The 20,455-nt window shown below is 33.9% G+C and overlaps 1 protein-coding gene across 2 annotated transcripts in view; it reads left to right on the top strand.

Annotated features, from left to right (window-relative positions):
- LOC126852158 (dipeptidyl aminopeptidase-like protein 6) overlaps positions 1-20,455 on the top strand; it is a 48,369-nt gene that overhangs the window by 22,397 nt on the left and 5,517 nt on the right. The window contains exons 2-5 of one of the 2 annotated variants that reach the window (XM_050596636.1): positions 11,478-11,713; positions 19,045-19,151; positions 19,573-19,771; positions 20,179-20,253. In XM_050596636.1, the coding sequence (XP_050452593.1) occupies positions 11,621-11,713; positions 19,045-19,151; positions 19,573-19,771; positions 20,179-20,253 (474 nt within the window). In that variant the 5' untranslated portion in view covers positions 11,478-11,620. Of the gene's footprint in view, positions 1-11,477; positions 11,723-19,044; positions 19,152-19,572; positions 19,772-20,178; positions 20,254-20,455 lie in introns of both variants that reach the window. The other variant, XM_050596635.1, reaches the window with a different exon arrangement.

Below are 20,455 nucleotides of genomic sequence, written 5' to 3'. Positions count from 1 at the left end.
TATTCTGATCTGTCTAAGTGGGCCACTCGCGAATCGTCTCCGCCATAGTTAGCCCGCCTGTGGTCGCGCTTTGGTGACTCGTTGTTTTCAATTAGCGTGCTTAAAGCTCTTCAACATAAAGTTACTTAAAGTTTAAATAGCATCTGAGAACTGCGATAAATATGGCGGAGGTATGCAAACGAGTTTGCAGCATGCGGCAAGAAACTTGGAGTATTTTAATGTTTGTCTAACAATTGGATCAATTCCAATCAATTTATATATTATTGATTTAGTATAGATATAAATTTTGATAATATATTTTAGTACACACAGATTAAATAAAATGCATCTAGATGAATTTATTCCAAAACTGTATCAATTCAAAACCATAGAGAGAAAATTTATAGAGACTTTATTATTACACACACGCGCATACACACTGATTCATATTTCTATTCCTGTTATATTACTGTTCCTATGACTCGTAATAATAATGTTGCAATTAATTTAATAGTTTAATAAAATGTATATTTCGTGTCGCGAAAGCTCGTAAACCTGCTGCAATGCATTTTGATAAGAATAGATGAGATATTATTAGAAGAGCCCAAGAACACGTGACGACGAATGTGATCTAAGTTATTAATATCTAGCTGCGAGATCTGCTTAATCGTTTTTCGCGAAGATAAACATCGTCCGAGCCACGTTTTAATGAATAATAAATATGTATCGATCGGTGTGTCATCAGATTTAATTACGAATCGTTAAGATAAACTCATGACTCGTTTTATTATATGTTAGTTTTTGACATGCCAACCAATTATCTTTTAACTCTTTTTTTTTTTAATATTTCTAGGCATATATATTTTACAACGTTGTGTGATGTTGAGTGCAAGTGTGATTTAACAATTTTTCATTTAATATTATTTTATATTTTATCATACTTTTCCTACAATAATGGTTTTATTATGTTCATATTTCGAGAATGAACTCGTGGCAAAATTCACCCATAAATTCATTGTAGAAAGATTATTAATATCAAATAGTTCATCTCTTTCGATAGAAGAGATACAGGTTGTACCCGCGCGAGCTATTAAAAGCGTTAGAAAATTTTTTGGTAAATCTGTTTTATTAAAAAAAAGTTCTGAGTAATCGTTTGAAAAGAAATTAAAAAAATCTATAGACATTATGCCTCTTCACACACGTATTAAAATTTCACATGTAAAATATCTGCTGGTTTTCGACATAACATTTCGTATAATATACATAATAATGAAATTTTAAATATCTCGTTATAATCGAGAAAATTCTAAAAAAACACCACTTTTTAATTAACTATATTAGCGTAATCGCCTGTGAAATGATTGATGAAAAAAATCGCTTTGCCCGTATTCTCGTCACGGGAAAACCAGGCATCGAATTATAATTCCCCGCAGAAATCGCTGACACATAGTCGTGACGGATGACGAGTCTTGGGGGATCGGGGTTGCAGTTGGCGGGGTAAAAACGACAGAGGCAGAGGGTGTGGCGTCGGAAGGAAGCTGCTCAAGCCTACCTTTCATCTATATTGTTCGTTATTAATTTCGCGAGGTCGGTCGACGTGCCAGACCTGCGAAACTGGCCTTTAGTCAGCGTTACGAGAGACTCGGGCAATTAATCACTGATGCCTGACCGCGCTCAAACTCCGAACGCAGATATTATTCTTCGCACGCTGCCCCGCAACCACCGAGACACGTCTTCCGTTGCCGATATGGCACTTCATTACGCCGCGCGACGTATTCGATCGGTCCTACCAATCACGAGGGAATACCCGATCCGCGCAGATTTCGCTAACGGAATAGCTACGTCACGCGAAATGCCGAAGCCATAAATCTCAAGTTCTGAAGCGGATCTGCAAATTTATATGGGATACTGATTTACCATAAGCTAATTATATAGCGCATTCTCCTTTAAAAATTTATAAAGATAACCACTATATTTCTTTTATCATTGTCCCATTAGCTCTGTCTCTTTCTCTTTTAATATTTATGAAGGTAATAAAAGGCTAAAGATAAATGCGCCACAAAGAAAGAGCACTTTATAAGAAATTTAAATCATCAAAAACACTGCAGTCTTATTCAATTTAATTTTTCCGGAAGTTGCGTAAATATTTTGCAACGTGAGGTCGCAAATAAATAAAAAACGGCAGCAATAAGATAAATTTTTCGTAATTACCTTGAATAATTTGGATAGAGCGTGTGTAAATGTGTATCGTAATAATTAATCTTGACAGTTCAAGTCGATCCCGTGTGTGATGATAACGCGATAATAGAATGGCGAGGAAGATTCTAAACTTCATTAAAGTATCGGTGATAATAATTTATAGATTGTCACTCCATCGTACTTAATATTAGAGATACTTACAATAGTTTGAGACTATAAGAACGGCCGTGTAATAAAGTCTGTAGTGCACAGAATCCTCTCTTTAATCTGAAAATATACATAAATATGCTATTATCATCTCATTGTATTATAAACTATCAAATTATATTTTGTCTTATCTAATTATTATTCTTCTGTGCTGTTTGGCAACAACGTTGTAAGTAGCAAGATCCATTCCATTAGTACAAGCTTTCTTGCGCTTTCAGTTATAAATTAATTCCAGATACGAAATTATGGGCATTCGAGTACCATATGTGTATACGAGCTTAGGAAATACCGCACAAGTAAAGTTTTGCGGGACGCATTCCGTGGAAATCTGAGAATCCTCAGCATTGCTGGCATTGTATCGCGTGCTCTTTTTTACATTCGTGCTCTTTCTTTCTTCTCAACATCGTTTCTTTGCTTATATTCTACACGACACGATAATAAAAGAATGCAAAAGAATAAAATTTTGCATAAAAGCTTGTTCTTCTTGACAATTTCTTCCGCGCAGCTCTAGCTTTTTTTATTTCTTCTTTTTCTTGATGTACTATTACATTCAAAATTATGTAATTCTCGTTATTTAATGGTTCAAACTTTCTCTATTTTCACATCATTGATAAAATAATAACTTATGGATAAATAATTAATCGTAGAAATGAAAATACATTTTTCTTGAATTAATTTCAAAATAATGACATATGTTGTTGGAAAAATATTTAATTTACATTTTCAAATTATATTTCTTTATTAATTTCTATAATTATCATCTATCGTTTCATTACAAAATTTTTAATTTTCTTATGGTTGATTTTTATCGGCAAAATGTGGGGGGAACACGAGAGGAAAGAAGACCTTCGATATATTCGATATCTCTTGGCAAAAAGCCATGTTGAAAATGGAAAGAAACTTTAGCCTTTCATGATCGTATTCATCGCACTTCGTGTGCTTGTAAAAGTCAAACATTGTAAATATATAGGGTAGGTTACAGATGAACGGTAGGACACTACCTTTGCCTAGGCCGATGGAAAACGGAAAAAACTGTCGTCATAAAATGCACGCGACCGTGCCATAAATATCATATTACATCATGTTTCAAGTTTGCTAAATTATTCCGCTGTTCATTGTATGACAAAATATATTAGATTGTTGCATGTACACACATACAATTAATGTTACGTGAACTATGCTTCGATAAAACTTGAGGAAAAAATCAAGTGAGTCTAAATCTAAATAAAAAAAAAGTTAAGCTATAGTCAAGAGATAAAAATAATTAAAAAATAAAAGAAAAAAATTGTAAACTCAATTTATATGTCGAAATTAGTGGAAAAGGGATCATTCAGTGAACGCAATATAAAGGGCGAGTCTTTAGAAAAGGAACAGCGCAAAGTTTCTGAGAAAGGATTGAACTCTCGTTGTGGGAAATGATGAAACTTTAGATGGTGCACGATCACGGTAGTATATGTAGTAAACTACATGTAGACGGTTCATCGAAAACGCGAAATATCTAAATTGCAACGAAACGAAGATGGATTTGTGCAGGAGCCGCGCAGACTGGTATCATCGTCTTCGCGAAATATAGGCGATTCGCGAAGGAGCTTAAGCCAAAATCCTACAGATTGCATAAGGGATTAAACAAGAAATGATGACAAAAATACCGTACCGATTTCCTTGTCGAAATAATTCTACGGTGAAAAAAAACGATAATAAGCTGCAAGGTGGAATGTAAACGCGCACGAAATAGCGATCGTTTCATTCGTTCTATAAATTTGTTTCTTCTGAAAATAATGTGGTTCGAGAATAAGATCCGTCCTGCAAAATTCATTGCCTTAATGCAATTAGATATTCTCTCTACGTTAGATACTCTCTCTACTGAATTAATTCCACGTTTTATTAATGCGTGCCAATTGCTGGGAATGCTTTAATTAATCTGCTGATGATTTGTATTGTTGCGTATGTATTATACTGTGTTATGTAATCTTAAAGACCAGTTCCATAATAAATTTGAATATTATTAGCTACTAAATTTCATCACAAATTTGTATCTACATATAGAAAACTTGTTCCTATACTTAAACGTTATCGGCAAGGTGCAATTTATGGTTCATTCCTTATCTCAATAATAATTATCTTTGAAACCGTGATCTAATACTTTTATATTATATGATAATTAAATTATAATTAATATCTTTCATATTACTTTAGAAAAAAAATCGTAATCTATTCTTTAATCATTATACTAAATACTAAGATGTACTAAAACATTCCCAAAATAACACCTAATAAGATAAAATTGCAAGTTTGACTTTGAGTCGATTCTACTATTGTGAGACAAAAAGTATTTACGCGCAGCGAAAATCGATTCGTAAACATGGCTGCACGCTGCATAACTTATAGGGCGACATATTCCGTGAATTTGTTGTATAATCATCGAATGGATCGGTCCAGCATGATGTGCGAGATTAACCGTCTTGGTTACGAGCCAGATCGTCTCTCGTTTTATTTCTGTGTCACGCGTAAAGACGCGCGTCGCCGTCTTTGCGCGTTTCTGCTTCTTGTCGACCTTCCTGACACGAATAACAATCTCAACTTTGGCGGAGCACACAGAATCCTAAGAATACTCAAGTACTTTCTCGTATCCAGTTTACATACCCAAGCTTGTGAATTGGGTGTATTATTCGAATTTTGTTGATACTGCCTATAGGTGCGTGCGAATAATCTCTCAAGTAACTCGGGAAATTGACTGCTCCAATATCTGCGTATTCGAATATTGACAGCACCGATGAATGTCGATATTCTCTCTGGTATCGAATCATGTTGAACCTTAATGCGGTATTATATATAATATTTGTTGAGCAAATTCGCTCTCGAGCAAATCGATCAGCTGCATCGAATATGGATACAACAGGTAGCTTCAATAACGCGACTACTGCAGATTTATACTGCGATTCGGCTTTTTTCTACATTACTTTCGAAAGACAACGTGTACAGAAAAGTCTATTCATCTTCGTCGACGAAACTGGAAACGGAAATGGACACGAGAAACGGAATCAGATAATTTTATCGTAATAAATTCTACATAGCAATTGGGACGATTAAAATTTTTTACCGTCGTTTCGTTTGCCACGATTAGCTAAAGCCATTATACTTAAGTAATTGTCTCTTTTAGATTCGATTGCAAGACCAAACGATAAATCTCTTTCGTTTCGCTGTACATAATCGACTGCAAGGCAATAAGAAGATTGCCGTGCTTATTCATCCATGTATTAATGCATGAATGCCATATCATTTACTTGATTTATTTATAATTAATGTTACTTTAACTTTTAAATTATCTGATTAAACTTTTGTTTATCATCAATTTTTAGCAAAAGATAGCAACAAATTTAAACTATAATTATAAGAAAAAAATAAAGAGAATAAGAAATTGACTTATATATTTTAAAGAAAATATTACCATCGTCATCGTGATTAAAAGAAAGAATTATAATGCATTTCGCAATTATTTCCTATGTAAATTGATATTTATTACGGTATTATTTGCCATTTATCAACGTCACTCTTCTTCACGATCTTGGAGATCCCGTTTCAATGCCCTTGTAGTTTTTTTTTTTTAACTTACTACTCAATCCACCACACACGAACTGCACTCGAGATACATCGTTGCATGCATCATATTGATTGATCACATGTAATGAACGAGCTTTGTATAGTATACACATGCAAGATGTTTCGTAAGAATCACGTCAAACTATGAGATAATTTTTCAAACATGAAAATTTGTCGTTAGGTTTTTAGGAAAGCTTTAATTCATAATTACAAAAGAAATTATCATTGTAAATTGATAATTTAACGTAAGTTTTCTTTCAACATCATTCTAACGTACGAGGGCTATAAAATTTAATCCTAATTAAAATCTAAGATATTTAATCAAGAGATAATGAACAAAGTATAGTCAAATGAAATTTTCAGCAAAGAGAAATTTCATCAAACAATTCGCTGTTGATCCGAATTTTGATCAAAATGCTCATCATACGCATATGAAATGCACAGACGACATTGGACCATCAATTTGTCAATACTATTCATCTTTTTCGTCTTGGGGAAAAAAAGAGCGAATCCAGGATCATCATCGGCGTCAAAGCACAAGCTAGCTTCATTTCGCCACGCATTCGTCATCGGTTTTCGCGCTACCGATGCTCATCCCTTTCGCTCAGGGACAGACAAATGGCTTTGTTTTCAAACTGCATTTCCGCGTAAACGGACATTGATTACCGGCAGTCGAAAGAATTAATTTTGTGCTTGGGAGATCGACATGTGTATGCAATCCGCACGTTTGCATCGTGATCCAAAGAGTATAATGTATAATGTTATTTACGAGACATTGCGCGCGCGATTCCCTTGGAGAAATAATATCAGGTCCTTCTTATTTAAATTTTAATTGAAATAAAATTAAGTATCCTCAGTGATTAATATAATCGAGAGATTTTGTTTGACGTGATCTTGATTCGATCATAAGTTGTGTGGTGAATTTTTTTTACACAGAAAAAAGAGAACTTTTGACAAGCTTTATCTTTGAAATGGGTGTTATAATTTACGTCCTAACATTTTTTTTTCTATAATTAAGTAATTTATCTACAAAAAAAAACTAATCTGAATATTAATCCTTACACACATACATAAATACGAAATCCTTATTTGTAAGAGAATATTCAAAGAAATTTGTTTTTCTTTTTTCGAAAAGAAACAGTACACGTTTTTTAATTCGTTTTGTCGAAATAAACGAAATAAATAGATAAAATCTAGAAAGCTTTGTCAAGACTTGTGGTGTAACAAAAAAATCTAAGCTCGACATAGATCCCAAGTAATCTGCATCGATGATAATTACGATAACTGAATAAACGCTATCGTTCATCATATTCCACTTTTAAATAATGTTAAAATCAATCATTTTAACGATTAGATATAAATTATAATTTTGCAAACACGTGCGTTTAATTCCAATATTTAAACTCATGTCAGATATTTACTCGCGGTTGCAGAAGCAATTTCGTGACATGCGCTTCAGAACGATATGATATCAATCGCTCATGGTAGAGTACATTCGTGTAATTCGTATAGCAAATGTATACCTCCATATCACTACGAAAGCCATTCAAGCAAGCAAGATTACTTTGAGACAAAATTGATTCAAGCCCTTCTAGAAATAAATATTTTATTTATTTCTTAAATTGTTTTTTTTTTTTATTAAATAGCAGATTAAAATATACTAACTAACGTGTTTAGCGAGATAAATGATTTATGATAAAAAAAAATTAAACATATCTTTGTACATGCATACAACATATGCAACGGCAAGTTTTAAACGAATAATGATATCGAAATTTATACGTCTTGACAACTGAGAATATAATATTGTTTGCTTAATTCACGCTTCATGTCGATTTATGTATTAATTTATAAAACGCATTACGCGTTTCTGCTATCGAGAAACTTTAAATTTAACTTTAAATTTGACTTTAGTGAGTTAAAAATAAAAAAAGTTAATATGTAATAAAAAAGTATGATAAAACTTTTAAAATAAAGAAAAATTAAAAAAAGGCTTTACTACATCTCGTTTAACTTTTATAAAAAATGAAACACCTTAAGTGTTTCATATTTCGTTCTATCCAGTACTTCGTTTTGATTTTCCCTACGCTTATATTTTATAATATCTTGTTAAATTAAATAGTAAGTAGCTTTTACTTGATAAATATGAAATAATATACCATCACTCACATGCACATGACGCGTATGTATGTGTAGTATTATTTTATCTGAATTATCGTTTTACACATACAAAGGAAATGAAATATTTCTTCATAAAGCTTGCAATGTAATTATGTAATTTTCTCGCGGTACATTTTTGGTAAATTGGAAAATTTCGAAACATAATTTTTACAATGTATATAATTAGATTTTTTAATTGAGTATTAATTTTACTCGAAATTTAATAAAATTCGAAAAATGCTTTGCCTCGTTATAATATCAGGCAAAATGCCTAAAGAGAGAGTAATTTTGTTGCAAAATAATGAATAGAGTTGACTTTACGTCGCAAAATTTAATAAAATTAAAATATGAATAGATAAATAGCTGAATCGTACGCGATATAGAAACTATCTGTCAGTTGAATAATGAATTGACACTTTTTCCTTAATTCACAAGCCTCAAGAAAAAAATTATTGATAATGTCAATGACGTGAATGCAACTTGGAAGGGATGAAAACAGAAAGAAGACATTCTCAGAAAGAGGTCGGATCAGATCATTATTGATCTTTGGAATATCTGTTATTTTCCTTAAGGTACTATCTATGTTTCTCACGAAAATGTGACAGAGAAAAAGGCAAAATTAAAGGACCTGCCGAGCTTAGAATTTCCTGAGGAACGAAGAAGCGTAATTGCTCGATCTTCCGGCTCAGAGATAATCATTCTGCTTCAAACAGTAGTAAGAATAGATGGATTCCACCCTCAAAAAGTGTACACGTTCGATCAAAAACACTGTAAAAGTTCTCGGCATTGACAAAATTTAAATCACTATATTTGTCTCATATTGATAGTAGAAGATTCACTTTTATAAAAAATAAAAGTCTTTCATAAAAAGAATTTTGAATTTTTTTCGAAGGGATAGAAACTCTCTCTCTCTCTCTCTCTCTCTATATATATATATATATATATATATATATATATATATATATATATTTCGATAATCAATTGTATAAGAATATAAGAATCATGTGTGTTAAGAAATTATTTAGTCGATATATAATATTTCCAGTCAAATAATAAAAATTTCGTTATATGAAATATGTAATAAGCCAATTTAACGCCACATAGTTCGTAAATGAAAAAGAATGCATTTGCAAAAAGTTCGGGGAAAACAAACTTAACGAAATTACGAATCTATTTATGTCGCTCGCAGAGAGAATTTAATTACTTGATGCGCATTTATTATAATTGAAGAACGTTATAGATTTATAATGCCAATGCAGAAATATATCGAATAAATGGAATAAAAAAACATGAAACGAATCACGCGGTTAAGCTCAATCATATTACATTAAAATAAATACGTGGCCAGGAAATTTATTACGATTTTTTTTTCTTTCTTTTTTTATCTGAAATATTTTATATTATTACGATTGTACAAAATATCTATCTCTCGTAAAAGATAAAATAGAATTCTTTTTCGAAGTAAAGCCGCGTTAATTTATCGCCACGTTAGCCACAATAATCAATATAAACTTGGCGCGACCACTGCGTCACGTTGTAATAGCCATTTTTAGAAATTCTGTTCCAGTTTGGCAAATTGGAGAGTTCGCGGATATCGATATACCGTGCCCAATTTTGTCTCTCCCCTTATGCAGACACAAAACGCGAAAAATTAATTCCGTTAGCTCGCACGAGCCACGCTCGACTGTGACCGATGAATGAAATCCGGCAATGGATCCCGGGGTAATCGACCTTATTTCACCCCCGTTACATCATCCACGAATCCTCCTCGAATCATACTCGTGCACCCTCTTTGCCTCCACGACCTTTCAACTAGTCTACATCCTCCCTTCCGCAACGCAGCCATCTCCACCATTGGCGTGAGGCTGTTATGTACCAACACAGCCTGCCGCATCACTGACGTAACTCTTCTGACGTCACAGCGTGGAGCTAGCACGGTGCGCGCTACCCCAGCATCCTCCACAATGAGGACAATGTCCTTTTGTTTCGCTTCCTCTTGCGGGAGTTTCTCATCTCTTTTCTTTGCGCTTCTATTGGCATATCGATGTTTGCCAACAATATTTATTTACTATAATTTTTGACGATCGAGAAAAGGCATTATTAAAAATATCATTGAACGGCACAGGAAAATATTCTTACACGAGGTTGACGGCATATAAATTTACATATATCCGACATGTTAATTATACCGTCAAAATCACGTAATTACTACAAGATGCTTGTTTTGCGAAATATCTCACGCATCATCTATCATTCTTTTGAGGAAATTCTTTCCAATTACTGTCGCATTAAAATGATATGACAATCGTGTTCACTCATCACTTAATCCTTCATGAGTAAATAAATGATTTTTTTAAATTCAAATTTAACGTCAAGGTATAGAATAAATTTATTGCTTATTAGAATAAAATTCTGCGGCAGTTGTAATTTCACAAATGTAGTTTTGTCCTCAATTTCTAGTAGCACATTATTCGAATGACGATAGAATTACAAAAATGCGAAAAGTTTAATCGGTTGTCCTCTGTGTATCTAGTCGTTACTTCCCACGTCTTTGTATTTCTTTTACGCCCCATAAATTTGCGGTAACCGAAATCGGTACTCCTTTCTCTCTCTCTCTCTCTCTCTCTCTCTCTCTCTCTCTCTCTCTCTCTCTCTCCTTCTCGTTATCGCAATCTCGTTTCAGTTACCGAACACATACCCGCTGCAATTTTGTTGTATAAAAAAAGAATTGCGCAATAACTAGAGAGCAGCAAAATTAGTTTCTTTTTCTTTGTCGTGAGTTAAACGCTGTAACTTTTTCGCGGAATTTGGGGCATTGATTAATCATATCGCGGAAGATATTAAATTCCTCAGAAAAATTACATCATCGATCGTCAAAGCAATCATTAACCTGTCCTCGAATAAAAAAAGGCTGGAAAAAGATTCGATTCCGTTCAAGTAGAATATTTATTAATCACACATTGTTTCAAAAGATCTGCAATTTTCTTCTTATATCTTTCGTTTTCTGAATCGCAAATGTAAAAGCGTTCCTACAATTCATCTTTGCAACATTCCGACAAAATTTGATCGCGGTTTTAATTTGCTATTACTTCTGTATACAGTGCTTAACTTGCGCTACCAAAGTTCAGATTGAATTTCATCTCAGATTGAATTACTACCACTCCTGAGCTTATCTTCTTTATCCCTTTCCGTCCTTCAATATTCCATCCTTGAATTTAAATATTCAACTTCTATCAGTCCATTCAGTAAGTTTTCCGCTATATTGATTCAGTGTATACTTTTTCGCTTTATACTTTACCGTATAAATTTATTACATCTCATTTCCTTTTTAGGTGAAGAACTGTGGATTGGTGTAATAAAACCTCGGCCCCAGGAGTAGCCCGGGGGTTACCCCGGGGACCTTGGGGAAGCGATCGCGCGAGGACGAAGTGGCTGAGACCGACGAAGGATACGGGAGGCGGAGGAGGAGGCCGCTATGAACGCCAGCGTTAACGTCGAAAGGAACTCCTGGCGGCTGCCTCCCGATGAGACCGTCCAGGTCGCCGATCCCCGTTCAAAATCAGCCCAGGTAAAAGAGGTAAATCGCTCAACCGGCTCAATACGTGGTCCCTCTCCCAATCGTCGAGTATTTCTCTCGTAGACTACGTATGCCATCAGGTTTAAATGCATGTGTGTTGATGAAAGTCAATATCGCGTCAATGCATCGATTATTAATTTACAAATTTATTTAAAGATGATTTCGATAGAAAAGAAAAAGGAATTAAATATCCCGTATTGTGTGTTAATATTTCGAGATGTTATCTCTTGTGCTAAAAAAAAAAAAAAAAACGTAAATAAAAATTGAATGTTGATGTTGGTAATTATCGATGTACTAGACTAGACTATTCAATACATAACATAGATTTGTGTGAATGCATAAAATAAGATTTCCTACATAAGTTTTTCATAGATCCAAATAGTTTGAGGTGTGATAGTCCCATTCATAAATACAATGTCTTTAATACAGAAATGTAATGAATGTTTAAGTGTAGACATATGTATGTTGCACTTGGTTTGATAATCACAAACATCTATTAGAAGATGAGGTTCTTCAATAACATGTAGTAATCTAATAACTGTTAATAATGTACGTAATATACTGCAATTGTATATAACGTCTTTGTAGGATAATGCTAGGTTTGAATGCAGACCCATACGATAATTAAGTCCTTTGCAAAGTACCCGCAAGTGTAGCAGAATTATTCGCGTTGAGCGTCGATAGCGACCACTCAGGATAACAGTTGAAATGACGTAATTACGTCACGTACAAACTATGCGCGATATTACTCGATATAATGAATATCGTGCAAGATAGCGATCAAATAGACATTAGATATTTGTGCAAGATTTCTGTAAATTCAGTTTTTTTTTTTTTTCATATATAATAAATTTAGCTTTCTTGCGGTAGAAAAAAATCGTAAAAAAAATATTTTATAAAAGAGCCAACGCTGTCTCTTTCTCTCTTTACAATTCGATCGATATTTGAGCTTTAAATTATGAACGACCGATGCTGAAGACGTCAATTATGTTGTTTTAATTATTGTTTGTCTATGATAAAGTGCGCAGAAACATCTTGACGAGCCTTTAAATAAATGGCGAAGTCTCATTAATTTGACGTCAACGTTTCTACGGGCATGTAAAAACATGGCATGTAATAACGCACATAAACTCAGCCATTCGTAATAACAGAGTGATAATTGATTATAGAGTGTGCGGTCATTAATTGAGCGTTTACGAGACTGATACGAGTTACATTTTTCCTCGCGCAGTGAATTGTGTTATAAAGTCGCGAAAAATTTACGCGCGCGTTTCTTCAAAGCACTCATCACACACACACACACACACACACACACACACACACACACACACACACACACACTCTATTTTGTTACGTAAAATACTTTCTTTATCCGTCCAGACAGCTTTTTTCTTCTGGTTTATGAACACTTGAGAGTTTCAGGAAAATGTTAAAATTTCTTTGCTCTTCTTTACTTTCGCGTTAAGACGCACAAAAAATATGTATAGTTTAATTATATTTAAATTAACTCGTCATTCTCTTATAATTGAGCAAAGTTGATGATCCGATGATTTTTATGAAAGAACTTTTTATACTCGTTGAAAGTAGCAAAATATAAACACGGAAACTGCTTTTCACTCATGACATACTTTTATTTATCTCAAAATCATTTTGCATTTCATTTATTCTTAATCAGAAAGAAAAAAAAAGAGTCAATTTAATTAATAACGTAACTGACTTTGATTGATCCTTCAACAATTTTTTAATAGAAAACTACACATCGCGTAATCAATCAGTCTGTCGCTTTTGTTTTGTATGTGATTTTTGTGGAATTAAGCCGATACCTACGATTGTAAACAAATTTATCATTCGCCACGTCAGTGAGCGAAAAATAGAAAAATAGACAGAACTGACGAGAACAAGGAGCATGGCAACAGAGATAGAGGGATTCTGACGACAGAATCGGGAAACTCTCCTGTTAGCTAACAACATACACAAACATAGAGCAACTTGATTATTGGATTACCTGATAACACGCGCAACGAATTCGTAGCTAACGAGTGAGAAGGACGGGAAATGAAAGTGACAGCGGCGGCAACATTTTACCCTTTTCATATGCATGTGCACGCGTACACCCACACCCACACCCACACCCACACACACACACACACACACATACATACATACAAAAGAAAGCAAACTCTTAGTAAAATCGTTGCCGCAAAATGCCAGCAATGCTATTTTATTCGCTCGTTGCAGCGGGTGGCCGCCGCTATCTGCTCGGGTGTGATATTGGCTCTTGTACTGTCACAGAGACCTTCAATAAATTTTCAACAAACGTTACTCTCCGAGTTAAACGTCACTCGAGTCTTGATTAAAGACACTTTGACCAACGTACCAAAACATTTTGCGATTAATGGCGGTATTAATGGTCGTTTCCCGTGATACTTTAACTACTGTAGTAACGTTCCGCGTTTATTAATGCGTTGTCATTCTAAAAGAGGGATAATGTAAATTCTCAAAGATAAATGCGAAAACGAGTGTCACATGAAATATTTAAAATATGCTCGGCGTCATTTTAACTTGAACAGACACTCGTGGTGGAAAACCATTACGCCCTTGAGGAAAACCGCCATTGAAACTGGCTGTAGTTTCATAAGTAACGCACACACCTGAACTCCTGAACTCGTTATTGTATATCGCGGCCAACATGTAGAGAAATTCTCAGTTTGATTTCCGTTGGTAGTTGCCGTTTCTCAGATTACGGTATTACATCTAAAATCGCTTTGCCTCATTTATCATTACGTCGAAACTTTCGCGAAATTATTTCCAACCAGAATACATGCATTTAAAATTAACGTCCGTTTTGCATTTGATAAATTTTGAGATAAATCCTTATCTCGTACTCACTATTCCTTCAATTGTATCACAGCACGGCATTGTAATATAAATCTATAAATTATTGATACGATAGAATTTTGCTACTCTAAAAGCAGTTGAACAGTGCGGTTTGTTTATACTCGATTATCGGCCCTTTTGCCCGACTGATTCCGTGACCCCAAGAGGACATGTCACCTATTTGAACTTCCTGTCCGAGTAAGGCAAAAAGGACAAAATGACGGAGGCGTCTTCTCCAGCTTTGAAAAAAATCTCATATACGATTAGTCGAACTACTATTAGTGCCGAAAGACGGATAAATTGTCGGGTTCGCATAAAAAAGCTCGCATAAGTGAGCAATTTAATCTGAGGAATTACGTTCACCGTTCAGCATTGTTGGCGCGTTGTCGCATCATCGATCATTTCTCGCGAGGCGCAAATCGATCGCAATGACATTAGTCGTCGCCGATCAGCCGTATGATATTTCGACACGTGGTGCAATGACGCATGTGCATATGAGCGCGCACGACAGTTTAGTATTTTAAATATATATATATGTATATATTAGTGTATATTACATGTATAGAGGAAGGAGAGTTGTGAAATGTGGGCGGCAATAGGCTGAAATACTCTTGGCAGAAACGCGCTCAGCAGTCCGGTCAGCGCGTCTGTGTCTCCTCAACGGATAAATTAATTATTAGTGAAGTCGAGTGAAACGTATTTGTGCCAGCGTGATTTTCAGAATAATGACAATGATCGATAAATGTCTGTGACAAAATCGATTGGTTTTGTTTTGGTGACGGGCGGAGAAACAAGAAGAAACAGTCATGGCTAACACCTCCACTAATAATCTCTCGGAAGATAAGCGCAACCAGCTTTATACCATGCAATTTTTTCTATCATTACAATTGTGTTTTTGTAGTATTTTTATATTCGAAGCAGATCGCATAAACAATTCCTTACACATGCACACACAAAATCCGCAATATCTTTCGCGCTGTTAAATTTATAAAGAGCGTATTTAAAGGTATGTTTCAAATATTCTCCAACAGAATAATAAAGATGCGGAGAATTTTTAGCTATATAGAAACGACGTGATATCTGGCACTGATCGAACTCTCCGCAATGTCCCAATTTTCTCACTTTTATCGTCTCCTAATAACTGCATTGTCACGTGCTAATTGCCGCAAAATTTTCCACTTATCGATTATTAATGACATTATTACAGCGACATGATAAATTGTCAATTGTTAATCATATTTTGTCATAATTGTACTATTTTATATGAAATTATACACGACAATTCGCATGTAAATACTGCTTTATTTAAAACGTTGACGCGAAAGCCACGATAGCCATATCGTGTAGCATTATTGAAGCTATAACTATAATAACGATCGCATTCCATATGTCTATGTCTATATGTACCTTCTAGCTATCCGATGACAAAGCAGCGGATCCGAAACGATAAAATCACGAGGCATATTAAATTTTCAGAGACGGTTGCTTCGTCGTAATTGATCACACAGATCTCACGACAAATATTGAAAAAGCCCGAAAAAATTTACGCCATTTGCCATCAGCAACTGTCAAAATTTCGTTATTGCCATTGACAGCTTATTGCCGGAAAAAGAAAGCAAACATTATTGTTTGATCGCGTCGACGACGACACCGTACGCTCATATAAATATATTATACTTTATGGATATAAGAGCGTTACAATAAAAATGACAAAAAAATGTATCATTTGATAATTTGCAATAGCAAATCTGTACGTTTCTTGTGTGCTATAAAATTATGAGAAGCAAAAACGAAAATGTGACCGCAAACATGTGTAGCGATAAATGCATTAGTTCGATGCAACCGTATGTGACAGTATTATTTATCGTATCGTTGCAGTTCACTACACACCACGGTGGAATACTCGAAAATCGTCATGTCGAATTACTGCGCGATCGTTCCATAGATATTTCCTTTGAACTAATCCCAGTTGTATTCGGCTTGCCTAATTGTATTCGATATGCATAAGTGAATACATTTTGTCTAACAAACTATCTCGAATGTTTGCTAATTCATTGCAATACAAACGATAACGAATTAATTGCGCATGCATATAATAGTTTATTAAATATTTTTGAAAATTTCTGTTCTTTTAGAGGAAAGTGTATGAAAGTCATGTGTCAAAAATTAAATGAAATAATATTATATAATAAAAAAAAAAAATTATATTTTCGTCTACGCAGTATTGTCGTATGGAAACGGCGTGAATCTTTGTAAAATAATGTATAAATTGTGCAAGATTATACGCAATGTAGATATCACCTCGCAAAGTTTAACGTATCGAAGGGAATTTATAGTCACTCTATATAACTCTGCACGCTGCTATGCATTTTGAATGCAAAGCAGCGACAAATCGATCGAGAGAACAGAAAGAAAGAAAGAAAGAAAGAAAGAACGAGTAAAAGTATTTTAAAGATATTCGTCGAAGAAATAGCAAATCATTCGAACAAGAGATCGACAATTATTTATCCGGATAAACAGGTCGTTGAAAAACGATTACTGTGGCATAACGGCAGCCAATGGAAACGGTAGTTGATCGTTTATCCTGTTGTATAAAGTAAAGTCATTATCGACGATAGATATCCGAGAGAAGATGGAAGATTATTTTCAACTATATTTCAGACTGAAAATTCGCTTGTCTTGTTTCGCCGATGATAATTGAGGCTATCAAAGATATTTTCCCAAACGTCATGCTATCGATAATAAAATATATAATTGTATACTGAACGCGCGACTATTATTATTTTACAAAATTATATTGCAAATTGTACAAATGTAAAAACATTTGCATTCTTTATATAATATAAAGCTAAATATAAAGTTATTTAATTTATAAATTATAATAAAAATGATAAATCAATTAGATAAAAATACTTCAACATGATTTAATTTATTTAATAAGGTAATCAAGCAGTACCTTTTTATTCTCTTTCGAAAGATCATATCCAGTCGATTAAAAGTTGAAAGCAGTCTCATTGAGGAAGATCATAAATGATGTTTCATGTTTATCTAAAACGAGTTTGCGTGCGTATTCAGAAACGCGAGGCTGTTCTAACAGGTAAAGTATATGTATAATGATCCGTACGTGTTATACAACTCACGTAATACGAAATCTGGTGCGCAACTCTCATTTACACAGCCTGAACGTGTTATTCGGTATTCCGATAACTGGTGGACAAGAGAGTGTCTGTGCAAGCGCATAATTCGTATGCAATATGCATAACGCAGCCGGTGACGTATTTCGTTCGAAAGCGAACAAAAACCGCGATATTCTGGATGGCGGCGCGATCGAACCTCGCGACCCCAAAAGCATTTTTGTAATCTACGAGAATAAAGTCTGTTCCTGTAATGTCCAACATTGCATTTTCGCGGGTCTGCAAGGACAATTTCAAACTAAATAAATAACCGCGCCGCATTAATTTTTTAAATTAAAATTAAAATTAATTAAATTTAATTAAAATATTTTATTAAATATAAATTAAAATTAATTAATCGATTTATGATTAATCAGGATAGTTTGATAACAGGCTACTGGTAAACATTTCGCGAACAATAAAAGTCTGATTATATATAGATAATTTTTTCAAAAGAAATTTTTGTCGATACGGAAAAGAATCATGCACGGAAGAAAAAAAAAAAAACGGAATCAATTTCATTCCGGAAATTATGATCCACGCGATAAAAGGCATAAATTTTCATTGGCAGAGGAAAAAAATCTTTGCATTCTAGTCAAACTAGTAGTTATCAGAACTTTGACGTTTTTCTTGTAAGGTCTGTAATATATTGAATTCTAGAGCAAGTTGCATTGTGTACGTAGTCTCATGTAGTTGCTGCCATTGTTGATTAACAAAGAAACTATGCAACACCACGATCCACAACTTTATGATGAAAGAAATATGTGCATCTATCCTTTCTCTCTCTCTCTCTCTCTCTCTTATGATATATAACAAGCAAACACAGAAAAAGCACTAGTATACATTTCTCATACAATTATACAAATATAATTTACAATAATAATAATATAATACTGTGCAATATATATATATATATATATATATATATATATATATATATATATATATCACATACACATCCTCAATATTCGGAAAATACGTATAAAACATTTGTATGTGTATGTGTAAAAATATCTTCTGAGTTTAGTATATAATTCGTTAATTGAATTTTTTCGTAATATATGTAGCGGAAAATGTATGAAGATATTATAGATGTATGGTCTCCTGATCCGTTAGTTTTTCATCGATGTGTTGAACTCTCCTAATTATTCTGCAAAATCTCCGTATTCGCGACCTGCATGCTCTCATACCAGCTATGCTTCCGCATTATAATTCATCGATCGATCTCATCGATCGACTGATAATTACATAGGAGGATGCCTTCTTTCACAGGATTTAACGTATGCGGATGGCGGTCACAATTGGCGGAGTATAATTTTCTCACTCTTGGTCATCGGCTTCGTTATCGCTGGCATTGTCACGGCAATTTATCTCCTCGGGTGAGTTTATAATATCTCTCTTTCATATTTTTATTTTCCTATTGCACGCTTCTAAACGAGACAATAAATGGTAAAATAAAAATTTTGCTAATAAATAATGAAATTGTAGTAAATATTTTTTATATCATGTGCTGCAATATATCAGTGCTTTACATTACAATATTAGAAAACTATTTATCTAAACTAGCCAAATAATTCTCTCAATCAATTTATTATAAATAATTGATAAATTGCTTTACCAATAAATATTTTGACAATTACAAGATTTTCACACATTATATTTATTATTTTATTATGCTCCTTGGCAATATGTTCGAAATTTAAATTGCATCCATTTTATTAATTTTCTTAAACCCTTTATATATTATTCATATATGTTTAACAATTTGAGATGTATAATTAATCATCAATAAAATTACAGATACGTTGATGAGCTCTTATATTGGAGCGGCAGGCGTCTTACGCTAGACGAGTGCCTTCGTGATGACCTGACACCACATAGGTTACCACCGACCTGGATATCTCATGAAAAGTTCGTCTATCAAGCTGACGATGGTTCCCTTACCCTCTTGGACACTCGCAACAATATCGTGACCCTTCTAGTCTCTAATCATACGCTGGTATGCATTTATGTATAAATGTAATCTTTTAATTAACATAATGACAATCGAGAGATCCATTAAAAATTGCAACAAAATTTTTTCGCAAATCAAAGACTAAAAATATGAACTGTATTAAGGCAAATAAATATGCTTTTACAAACGAGTGAATGAATAAAAGACGAATTCTTGTAGTACTGATTTGCTATACATCTTCTCAAATCAAATTATTACATCAAACTTTTCTAATGACATATAATTAATAATTTTAAAAAGAAAATGATGTATAAAATTTTTTAAAAAAAGAAGAGGAATTTTATGACTTGAAGAAGAATTATTTATAAAGAGAGAAAATATTTTTTTTTTTTTGTATTCCTGTTTCTGAATCTTTATCTTGAAGTAATCTTTAATTTTATATTCCTTTTCAGAGACAACTAAATGTTCAAGGTTACGAATGCAGCTCTGACCTACGTTACGTACTGTTCAGGCACAATGTCAAACCGGTAAGTGGCTTAAACACGAAAGCTTCTCGGGCAAAGTATTTCGGGCGGCAGCTGCTTCCTAACTTAACGATCTGCGGCTTATCGGTAATGTTCCGTCATGTAATACGATGCAGCGCAGTTTAGTCGCAGTTAACAGTCGATTACCGCTATCGAGAAAACATTGACCCTTCGCACTATCAACTTTTCCAATTATGCATTTTAT

This window comes from Cataglyphis hispanica, chromosome 10 (assembly GCF_021464435.1).
Source record: "Cataglyphis hispanica isolate Lineage 1 chromosome 10, ULB_Chis1_1.0, whole genome shotgun sequence".
Classification (NCBI taxonomy): domain Eukaryota; kingdom Metazoa; phylum Arthropoda; class Insecta; order Hymenoptera; family Formicidae; genus Cataglyphis; species Cataglyphis hispanica.
This window is presented reverse-complemented; position numbering and strand designations above follow the sequence as displayed.